This window comes from Dreissena polymorpha, chromosome 6 (assembly GCF_020536995.1).
Source record: "Dreissena polymorpha isolate Duluth1 chromosome 6, UMN_Dpol_1.0, whole genome shotgun sequence".
In the NCBI taxonomy this organism is placed as follows: domain Eukaryota; kingdom Metazoa; phylum Mollusca; class Bivalvia; order Myida; family Dreissenidae; genus Dreissena; species Dreissena polymorpha.
This window is the reverse complement of record NC_068360.1, coordinates 53,450,649-53,463,095: the sequence shown is the minus strand read 5'-3', so window position 1 is coordinate 53,463,095 and position 12,447 is coordinate 53,450,649. Positions and strand designations below refer to the sequence as shown.

Below are 12,447 nucleotides of genomic sequence, written 5' to 3'. Positions count from 1 at the left end.
ACATTCCTTAGTATTTGCACTTGAAACTTGGCTTCCCCAGTAATCCAGACATTCCTTAGTTATTAGCACTTGAAACTTTGCCTCCTCAGTAATCCAGACATTCCTAACTTCTTTGCACTTGACACTTGGCTTCCTCAGTAATCAATACATTATAATCTAGACATTCCTAAGTTATTTTCCTTTGAAACTTGGCTTCCCAAGTAATCCAGACATTCCTAAGTTATTTGCCCTTGAAACTTGACTTCCCCGGGAATCCAGACTTCCCAAGTTATTTTCCCTTGAAACTTGGCTTCCCCAGTAATCCAAACATTCCTTAATTATTTACCCTTGAAACTTGGCTTCCCCAGTAATCCTGACATTCCCAAGTTATTTTCCCTTGAAACTAGGCTTCCCCAGTAATCCAGACATTCCTAAGTTATTTGCCCTCGAAACTTGGCTTCCCAAGTAATCCTGACACGCCCAAGTTATTTTCCCTTGAACCTTGGCTTCCCCAGTAATCAAGACATTCCTAAGTTATTTGCCCTTGAAAACCTGGCTTCCCCAGTATCCAGACATTCCTAGGTATCTTGCACTTGAAACTTGGCTGATAAAGCAGTGTGGGACTTGATCTAGTGGAGTTTCCTCCAGGTAATCCTGTTTCCTCACAAATCAAGTCAAATATTAAAGTCTAGTAAGTCAATAAATTGTGAGTGCTGGTACACACTCTGTGTTATAATCCAGCCTTAGGCACGGAAACACCTCATATTCTTTGAAATGCACACACATTTTGACCAATATAAAACTTAAGACCAGTGCATTCAGTACAAACGAAGTGTGGAACGAAGAAGTTTAGTGTAGAAAATTTGAACAACAAGCATTGGTTACATGCAGGGGCAATGTTAGAACATAAATAAGTGCCAGAAGTACCTGAATGAAATACAACCAAAAATGGAACCATTGTGTGTTTTTCCTGGGCTTTTCTTTCAAATTTTTATTAAGTTAATGTATTTTTGGTAGATTTTGTATACCAGAATTGTTGTCACTTTTTTCAAAGGGAAAGAAATGTTTGGCTATTAAATTTACTGGGTTTAGAGTTATCTCCCTTAGACAAGATGGTGTAATAATTAATGTATTTAAATATATTGCAGTATTCATTTTATAATATGAAACTTAAATTTGGCAGTGGTCAAAGTCAGAGTTAAGGTAAAATGACTGTCAAACATGACATGCGCAGATTGTTAAGTAATGACATATATTTGAGATTGGGTGATGAAATGATTTGATTCTTGCTCTGAAAAAAAACGGTTTAAAGTATTTGCGAAGTGTCATCCCAGATAAGCCTGTGCAGTCTGCATAGGCTAATCAGGGACAACACTTTCCGCTTGTATGTTATTTTTCATTTACTGGAGTCTGTTTTCAGCGAAAACCAAATTTGGACTGAAAGTGTCATCCAGGCTTATCTGAGGTGATTTTTTACACAAATGCATTAAACCCCGTTTTCCCAGAGCAAGGCTTATTTTTTATTCAAGCTCCATTTTCAGAATGCTGCGTGTCCACCTGGCTTACTGTCTTGCACGGAAAAAAAATCAGCAGCGAAAACTACAAACATTTCCTTATGCCAGCCGTCAGTATGGTTCACACTTTGGTGATATTTAGTGATAAGATTAGTTTGTTGTTTTACAGAATGCTGCGTGTCCAGCCTGACTTATGATCTTGCACGCGGAGGACTTCATGGTCAAGCCACAGGACACCATGGACAGTGGCGCGAACCTCAACGCAGCGACTGTGCATGATGGGAAGAGAGCCTCATCTCCACCTGAGGAGGCTGAAGATTTAGCGGTGAGGATCCCCTACTCTCATCACTACCCTCTCTCCTATGCAGAAAGGATCCCCTACTCTCATAACTACCCTCTCTCCTATGCAGAAAGGATCCCCTACTCTCATAACAACCCTCTCCGCTATGCAGAAAGGATCACATACACCCATAACTACCCTGTCCCCTATGCAGAAAGGATCCTCTACTCTCATAACTACCCTCTTCCCTATGCAAAAAGGATCCCCTACTCTCATAGCAACCCTCTTCCCTATGCAAAAAGGATCCCCTACTCTCATAACTACCCTCTCTCCTATGCAGAAAGGATCCTCTACTCTCATAACTACCCTCTTCCCTATGCAAAAAGGATCCCCTACTCTCATAACTACCCTCTCCTATGCAGAAAGGATCCTCTACTCTCATAACTACCCTCTTCCCTATGCAAAAAGGATCCCCTATGCTCATAACTACCCTTTATCCTACGTTAGCGTTCTGTTAAGTTTTAAAGTAGATGGATGATTTTCACAATAAGAATGAGAATTTTAGTTTATTTTTACTTTTATTTTTGATGAGAAGCAATTCTTTATTAAATGAGCCTCTCTCTATGAAAAACAGGGCTAAATGCATGTGGTTAAAGTGTTGTCCCAGAATAGTCTATGCACTGTGCAAAGGCTTATCAGGGAAGACTCTTTTCACTTACATTGGATTTTTCATGTAAAAGAGACTTCTTTTAAATGAAACCTGCAATCAAAGCATAAAGTGTCATCCCGTTTTACCCTGTGCAGACTTCACAGGCTTATATTGGACGACACTTTGCACACATGCATTAAGCTCTGTTTTCTCAAAACAAGGCTAAAACAGTTAAACAACATAGCTGTGTTGTTTGCCATCCTCACTGGTGTATATGCTCCATATTACCCCATCGGATTTATAGGTTCAGTGCACATTAAATGTGCATTTTATGAACTTGAAAATGCAGAAAAACTAACTTCTAACTGTAAAGAGTATTTTTCTTTTCTTTTTATTTTTCTTCAAATCAGTTATTTACCTTTGCACATACATTATAATGCGAAAAAGACTCATCTTTGAAAATTATTTTTACGACATTATTTATCTTTTTGAATGCTCAAATGTTCGTTTTATGTCAGTATTTCTTTTTAAACCTTTGGACTATCCACCTGCTTTGGTTCTTTATCAACTGGTGTTGCTAAGAAAGTGGCTTACGATAACCAGCTGGAAACACGATAACCTTTGGATGACTGAAACAATGTGCCACTAATCGAAGCCGGTGACACAGGCAGCAATTTAGGCCCGTGATGTATACCTCCCCTTAAACTCATTTTGGCTTGGATTTATTCGTTTTTGATTGATAATGTCATCCTCAAGAAGGGATCTGTCTAGTAAATTCTTGAAATTTGCATCATAGGTTTCCTTTAGTTGCATCAAATTCTTCTTTAAACTGGCATATATTGCTGTTTTATAATGTTCAAATGGATCAAGGGATACAGTTTGAAATCAAATTTTCTTCAATTATGCTTCATAATGTTGGAAATAGTAGCAGCTGACGGCAAGTGAATTGCTGGTGAAAATAAAGAAATAAACTTTAGAACCCTTTGAAGATTTTTAAGAGGAAACATGAAACCAACATTTTTTTCCATGATTTATCAGATTATTTTCTTCATGGCTGTTATAATCTTATTTAAAGATTTGCTGTTAAGATAGCGATTTTTTTGGTTTATTTGTTTTGCTATGTCATTAATTATTTGATTGTGCTTTGTTTTGATTTCATTCAAATATATTTGCTTTATCAGTATTTTGCTTATTGACGTGTTTTTATAACACTACAAGACACATGTGTGAAATCGTTTCAGACATTAAGAGCTGACATTTGTGAAGAATAGACATTTCTTGCATATTTTGTACCAAGGATTTATGGGTTCATCAATTGTTTTTGTTGCTGAAGTTTTAAAATTAAGTGAACCTAGTGAAATAAAATTAATTTGATGCATTTTGTTTTAAAGAGTCCGGATTAATTATTTATATCATTCATAATAATAAATATATGAAACATTAAGTAAATATTTAAATGTTATGTATGTCATTATCTAACTATAACATTTAATAAACCTGTATTAATTTTAATGTCCCCTACCGGTTTCACAGGAGGGGACTTATGGTTTCGCTTTCTGTGTGTCCGTCAGTCTGTTAGTCTGTCACACTTTTCTGGATCCTGCGATAACTTTAAAAGTTCTTCATATTTTTTCATGAAACTTGAAACATGGATAGATGGCAATATGGACATTATGCACTTCATTTCATTTGCTTCCTAATCAAAAATTGTGGTTGCTATGGCAACAAATATTTTTTTTTATATATTTCTGACAATGGTGGAGCCGGTAGGGGACATAATATATTGCTTGGCTATAGTCTGGAAAACACATTATGGGCATGCATTAAGCCCCATTTTCACATATGGGCAGGCATTAAGCCCCATTTTCACAGAAGGAGGCTTAAATGTTTGCTGAGCCCCTAGATATGTGGAAAAAAGTGTGTGCATATGATTCAAGAATGTTAATTTATATCTATATCGCCTATATGACAAATTATAGTGTCATTTTAACGGCATGGGTTACACCTATGTGAAGTTAAAAAACTTGTTTGGCATATGCAATCATTATATTAACAATAATTATATTTGCTGTGCACATTACAAAGACTGAAAATGGCTGTGCCAATGAAAATATGTCTTAATATGCATGAGCATCTTGTACAGCCAATCAAAATTCTTTTAACATCTGGAATACAGCAAATGTTGTGTGATTAATTGGAGTTGTTCTGATTGTATGGTTATCATTTGAAACCAGCCTCTAGGTTTGGTCTTATGCCCATTGTTTGTGGCAGCAGATTTCTGCATGCTTTAAAAATATTTTGCTTGACACAAATTATTTATTTGTTTTTGAGTGTGTAAATTTTACCAATTCAATGTCAGTATTGGTGCAATCTGGCGTTCCATCTCGGAGTCTATGCAAAGTGTACAGTTACAATTGAAATCCTTGTTGATCGGTCACCCAGTTTGAGAACGATGGCTGCTGCTTTATTGGCTCATTGAAAGAGTTTGTGTCTTCTTTGCTGATGTTGAGAGATATTGGATGATAGAAATAATTATAATTTATGAATTGAGAGTATTGAAACACTTGAAGCAGATTATTCTTTAAGTTCTTCAAATGTGTCGTGTTCTGAGAAAACTGGGCATAATGCATGTGGGTAAAGTGTCGTCCCAGATAAGCCTGTGCAGTCCGCACAGGCTAATCAGGGACGACACGTTCCGCTTTTATGGTATTTTTAGTTTCAAGGAAGTCCTTCCTCACCAAAATCAAGTTTAGGTGGTAAGTGTAGTGCATTAAGCCCAGTTTTCTCAGATCACAACACTAGTGCATTTTATCTCATCTGATAAAATGTCCTATACTGAATGTGCTGATCTTGTTTACATCATTCTGTCCAAAAGGTTCAAATTTCAAAATTGTTGGTAATAAGATTGTTAATAGTGGCTACACAATGTTTTACAATACAACTTTTTTGCAGGTCAATATATCTTAATCGGGTTATTTTGCAGGGAATTGAGTGTCAAACTTTACTTTTAAAATTATGATGTTGCATGAAAATGTTTTAATTTACTGACAACAATAAAGAAGCATTAAATGAAGACAATTAATTGTACAAACTCAAAAATACAGAGAGAAAGTGAGGACTTATTTAACACTTTCCCACTAAAAAGCCAAGTGAAAATGGCTATGTGCAAACAGCATAAAACCAGAACAGCCTGTGAGTAACTGGCAGTCTGTTTAGGTTTTATGCTGTTTGCTGCTCATCAGTATCTAAAGTTTGGAAATGAAGCCTTTAAAACTTGAATATAGTAAAAAAGTTTAACATTAAATGTAACTTTTTAAGGGACTGCAAATGCATGAAAATATGTATCTAAGTGGTAAAGGGGTAATAATAGAATTTTGCCGAATGACAACGGGAGATTAGACAGGAAGCAGGTAAAACAGTTGGTGCAATATGAGTTCTCAATCCCTGAGCAATTGTTAAGAGCTAATCTGTTAGATTGAAATATAAAATTAAATGGCAAATTTTAGAGTTGCCTGGAGAAATGGAGCAATTTGTGACGGTGTGTACTTTGTACCTGAGTTTGATGATGATTAAAAAAACGGTGAAGAAAAACTGCTGCAGCAAATCTCCCAAAGAATGACAGACATCTGACGCTGGGTTTTGTTCGAGGCTTTGAAAGAGCTTGAAACTCGGCACCTCGGCAATTAAAATATGCAACTTCCATTGTGTGGCAGACTAAATGGACGCAGCCATTAAATGGCAATTAATCCCCTCTCTTGGGGGATTATCAACTAGTAATTTCCACTAAACAATGGTGGTAGCGGCTGTAAAAGCAGCCATAAAACTTTGGCAGTCTATCAGTGACAATTTCCTTATGGTGGGTAGTGTTGTAGAAGTCTTGCGTTTGTTTATTGGCTTTATTCATATGATGAACATGTCTTACATTGACGTTTTGTTCGCTTGTTTTTTTTGTCAACCAAATGTTTAAAAAAAATGCAAATTCAGCTCAGATAAAATGCATCACTTGTAAAGGAATATTGACTTTTTAGTACACTGACTTGATTAAAAATGCAATTTTGATTGATAACAATATATAATATGCGAACATTTTTGTATGTAAACATTTTATAGAGAATATTCTTATACTTTGACAAAAATGAAATATTATGAATTCAAATTATTTTAAACATTGGGAATTTCTAAAAGGGTTTGAGTCTAATCTGACCAAAAATGGCTGTCATCATAGTTGTGATTTTATCAGTGGATGATACTTGCCGTAAAATTGCTTCATGTCAAAGGTTAGATTCCACTAATGATATTGTACAGTATTTAATGACCTCATGTCAAATAAGGTCACACTGCATCAATTGTTAACTCTCTGAAGGTTCAAAGTGGAGGGTCAGTCCTCATGAACTGAAGAGCAGCAATATTAGGGGTTGAAGGTCAAACATCATCAGTTGTGGATTTTTGGCATCCATTGTGGGAATGGTTATTAACTGCATGTCACCCTGACAGTCATCTAGGTTGCACAGAGGCTTGCAAATCATGCTTCATCCAGGGGGGAGCAAATGCAGAGCATTCATCATGGTGTTGGAAAGGCATGGAAATTATTGTATATATTTGTGATTAAAGTGTTTCTGTATATTTAGAACCTGCAGTTAAATGCACATGTGTGAATGTTTTTGGTAGGCATACTTATTTTACCTACACATTTGTGTCTAGTTATTTTTCTAATTCCCAAATTTATAAAAAGGCAATAAAGTTTGAATAACTTATACATAAAAAAGACAAGGCAAAATATTCCAGATTGTTGGGTTAAACAAAAACAAAAAAAGCATTAGATGACCATGAATTGTTTTATTTTTATTTTTGGGTAATACACACAATTTGCGATGTTCGAGATTTAAAATATGCTGTCTAATATTCAATTAAATGCAGTGTACTTAGTCTGTATCAGAAGATGAGAATTCCGCTGTGCTTAAGGCGAAATGAATGGACATGAATTGAAGGGGGTAACAAACAAGACTAAATAATTAACACAAATTAAAATAATATATACATTTAATAATTATGCCCCCCTTCGAAGAAGAGGGGGTATATTGCTTTGCACATGTCGGTCTGTCGGTCGGTCTGTCGGGCGGTCGGTCCGTCCACCAGGTGGTTTCCGGATGATAACTCAAGAACGCTTGGGCCTAGGATCATGAAACTTCATAGGTACATTGATCATGACTCCCAGATGACCCCTATTGATTTTGAGGTCACTAGGTCAAAGGTCAAGGTCACGGTGACCCGAAATAGTAAAATGGTTTCTGGATGATAACTCAAGAACGCTTAGGCCTAGGATCATGAAACTTAAAAGGTAGATTGATCATGACTCGCAGATGACCCCTATTGATTTTCAGGTCACAAGGTCAAAGGTCAAGGTCACAGTGACCCGAAATAGTAGAATGGTTTCCGGATGATAACTCAAGAACGCTTAGGCCTAGGATCATGAAACTTGATAGGTAGATTGATCATGACTCACAGATGACCCCTTTTGATTTTCAGGTCACTTTGTCAAAGGTCAAGGTCACAGTGACCCGAAATAGTAAAATGGTTTCCGGATAATAACTCAAGAACGCTTATGCCTAGGATCATGAAACTTCGTAGGTAGATTGCTCATGACTGGCAGATGACCCCTATCGATTTCCAGGTCACTAGGTCAAAGGTCAAGGTCAGGGTGACCCGAAATAGTAAAATGGTTTCCGGATGATAACTCAAGACTGCTTATGCCTAGGATCATGAAACTTCATAGGTACATTGATCATGACTCGCAGATGACCCGAATCGATTTTCAGGTCACTAGGTCAAAGGTCAAGGTCACGGTGACCCAAAATAGTAAAATGGTTTCCGGATGATAACTCAAGAACGCTTATGCCTAAGATCATGAAACTTGATAGGTAGATTGATCATGACTGGCAGTTGACCCCTATTGATTTTCAGGTCACTATATCAAAGGTCACGGTGACCGGAAATATTAAAATGGTTTCCGGATGATAACTCAAGAACGCTAATGGCTACGATCATGAAACTTCATAGGTACATTGATCATGACTTGCAGATGACCCCTATTGATTTTGAGGTCACTAGGTCAAAGGTCAAGGTCATGGTGACCCGAAATAGTAAAATGTTTTCCGGATGATAACTCAAGAACGCTTAATATGCCTAGGATCATGAAACTTCATAGGTACATTGATCATGTCGCAGATGACCCCTATCGTTTTTGAGGTCACTAGGTCAAAGGTCAAGTTCACGGTGACCCGAAATAGTAAAATGCTTTCCGGATGATAACTGAAGAACGCTTATTCCTAGGATCATGAAACTTGATAGGTTGATTGATCATGACTGGCAGATGACCCCTATCGATTTTCAGGTTACTAGGTCAAAGGTGACCGGAAATAGTAAAATGGTTTCCGGATGATAACTCAAGACGCTTATGGAGAAGATCATGAAACTTCATAGGTACATTGATCATGACTGGCAGATGACCCCTATTGATTTTCAGGTCACTATGTCAAAGGTCGAGGTCACAGTGACAAAAAACATATTCACACAATGGCTGTCACTACAACGGAGAGCCCATATGGGGGGCATGCATGTTTTACAAACAGCCCTTGTTATAATTATAATATGGTAATACCTATGCGATCTCTGATTTAAAAGTCGTATGTTAAAAAATTCTTCATTATTTAAGCTTACTGAAAGATTTTGGGCGGCAATTTGTATCCAATTTTACAGAAGCCTATTAAAAGCCTATTCCAAATTATGTTTTTAGCTCACCTGAGCACAACGTGCTCATGGTGAGCTTTTGTGATCGCCTTTTGTCCGTCCTGCATTGCCCGTTGTGCAACGTCAACATTTTTCTTGTTCACTCTCAAGAGGCCACATTTATTGTCCAATCTTCATGAAATTTGGTCAGACGATTGGTTTCAATAATATCTTGGATGAGTGCGCAAATGGTTATGTTTGCTTGAAAAACATGGCTGCCAAGGGGCAGGGCATTTTTCCTTATATGGCTATATATGGCTATTGTAAAATCTTGTTAACATAGAGGCCACATTAATTGTCTGATCTTCATGAAACTTGGTCAGAAGATTCATTCCAATAATATCTTGGACGTGTTCGAAAATGATGCCGGTTGGTTGAAAAACATGGCCGCCAGGGGTGGGGCATTTTTCCTTATAAATCTATAGTAAAACCTTGTTACCACTCTAGAGGCCACATTTATCTTCTTCATGAAACTTGCTCAGAAGATTTGTCCCACTGATAACTTTGATGAGTTCAAAAATGGTAACCTTTGCTTGAAAAACATGGCTGCCAAGGGGCGGGGCATTTTTTCATTATATGGCTATATATGGCTATAGTAAAATCTTGTTAACACTCTAGAGTCCACATTTATTGTCCAATCTTAATGAAACTTGGTCAGAAGATGTATCCCAATAATATCTTAGACAAGTTCAAAAAATGATGCCGGTTGGTTGAAAAACATGGCCCCCAGGGGGGCGGAGCATTTTTCCTTATATGGCTATAGTAAAACCTTGTCAACACTCTAGAAGCCACATTGATTGTCCAATCTTGATGAAATAAGGTCAGAAGATTTGTCTTAATGATATCCTGGATGAGTTTGAAAATGGTTGCATTTGCTTGAATAACATGGCCGCCAAGGGGTGGGTCATTTTTCCTTATATGGCTATATAAAGCTATAGTAAAATCTTGTTAACACTCTAGTTTTCAATCATGCAGTTGTGCTCGAAGTTAAAACTTTAACAGGTTTGTTATTTCCCAATTATGCAATTTAACTGATAATTCTTCCAAAATAAAAAATCTATGGCTTAGGCAATGAAAATAGAAAAATCAGTGCTGGCAAATATAATTATATCTGTGGAAAAGTTCCTGAAGTGTTGGGAACTAGGATGGGGGCAACAACCTGTATAAATATTTGTCCATTTATCCCTAAACACAACTCAAATATTGTCATGTCTTCTGGAAACCCTTGCAACAATCTGAAGCACTTTCCACCAGTGTTTATTTGGTCTGATTTGTTTGTTAGACCCTTATGTCTTTCACAGAGGTTGATTCTTACATTGTTAGCTCCTGGTTAGTTTTTGTGATCATCTTTAGTCATGGTACTATGACGAATTGTCCATATTTGGTCATCAACATTTACCTTGTCAACACACTAAAGGTCATATTTATTATTCATGAATCTTGATCAGAACATTTGTCTTAAGTCCCTGGGCTGAGTTCGAAACTGGCTCATGTCCAGTCAAAAACTAGGTCAATATTTTAAATTACAAAAACTAGTTTGAACAATATATATGTCACATTTATTGTTTTTTATGATATTTTTGTTAACAGAGTCTGTTCTGTGCAAAAATCCAGTTTAGGGGGAAAGTGTCGTTTCTGAATAGCCTGTGCAGACTTCACAGGCTAATCTGGGACAGCACTTTATGCATTTAACCCCCTTTTCGCAGAGCATGGCTCATATTCATTCAGACATGAAGCAAACAGGCCTTGTCATAGAAACCTCACTGGCTCCATTTCGATCAGGTTATTCAAGTTAAGTTATTAGAAAAATTCGCAGATCTAATTGCAATCCTTAATTCGACAATGCATGTATAATTAAGTATCTTGACATATAACTATTATTTCATCATTTTCAAATTTCAGACATTTCATTGTTGTTTTTTACTTTTTACATATCAAACCTGTCTTACCATTGGCAGACCACTCACCATCATTAATTGTTTATTTCAAACACATTTTACTCCCTAATAATAATGAATCGTTCCTGACCATTCCTTATAACTGTGGATTATACGAATATTGTCACGCACTTGTTTGTTGAAACAGCCAGAGTTGTTGGGATAGAAATCGTTCAAATATTTACCAAATTTTTTTTTGTTGGAAATAAATAGAAATGTTCACATTGTGAGTCCTTGAAAACATTTGTCAGTTTTGTTTGAGAGTTTACTTTTCCTGGCCTGATGGTAAATATGGTAGCGTTTTTAATGTGTGCTTAAAATTTCATTATTTTCGTCAACGTTTGCTCGCAACTTGTGAGGTAGTTTCAGCCATGTTTGCTTTCTGGAACATTTGTAAACAGGATTAGTCGATTTATGTACTTATGGTAATTCAGAGCTGTTCTCGCCATATGGAATGGGTCAAAAGCGGAATGTCTTCACCTGTTTACATATAGCGGTTTTATTACAACTTTTAGGCTTTTGTGTCACATTCTGGGAAAATGGGTCTTAATGCCTGTGCGTAAAGTGTCATCCGAGATTAGCCTGTGCAGTCTGTGCAGGCTAATCAGGGACAACACTTTCTGCACAGTCTGCAATTTTATTTTATTTTATAAAATACAACTCTGATTGTATCAGCGCGGATGGCCGAGTGGTGTAAGCGATAGACTTTTACTCCAGGGGTCATTGGTTTGAGCCCAGCTGCGGGTTACTTGTTTTTCTTTAATTTTCTTCTTGTGTTTATTTTACTGGAGCTCTTTAGATCCAATGCTTCCATTTATCAATATAAAGTATTTAATGACATACTTCAATACATGCCTTAAAATCTGTGAAAAGGCCCCTTCAAAGTTTGCAAGCAATGTTCGTATACACATTTTCATAATATTTTTAGTGCTATGAATTCAGAGAAGCAATTCTTAGCTTCTGTTAAAAACACAGACATGTATTTACCTAAAGCTAATGCTTTGCCCACGTTATATTTATATTTTGCCTTCAGTCATGTTGAACTGTTTTATTGTTCATTTCCTTGTTCAAGCGCCCCACTTCCCAATTTAGAGTATATTGTTAATATCTAATTGAAACAAGTACTCCCATATGTTTTTCGACACCAGACGACATAGGTATTCTATATTTGAATACCAGTTTCATCAACAACATTGTTCCCGGGCCTGTTTTATCCATCTATCTCGTCATTTTGCATGGAAACACTACGCTGGGTGATAACAGATAGAAAAATACAAGAAATGGGAAAGCAGTCAGGCCGAT

The 12,447-nt window shown here is 36.7% G+C and overlaps 1 protein-coding gene across 4 annotated transcripts in view; it reads left to right on the top strand.

Annotated features, from left to right (window-relative positions):
- The window catches only part of LOC127834345 (eyes absent homolog 1-like), a 177,807-nt gene that overhangs the window by 50,119 nt on the left and 115,241 nt on the right, over nucleotides 1-12,447 (top strand). For all 4 annotated transcript variants that reach the window (XM_052360103.1, XM_052360100.1, XM_052360101.1 and 1 more), the window contains one exon: nucleotides 1,663-1,818. In XM_052360103.1, coding sequence (XP_052216063.1) covers nucleotides 1,687-1,818 — 132 coding nt within the window. In that variant the 5' untranslated portion in view covers nucleotides 1,663-1,686. The remainder of the gene's footprint in view (nucleotides 1-1,662; nucleotides 1,819-12,447) is intronic.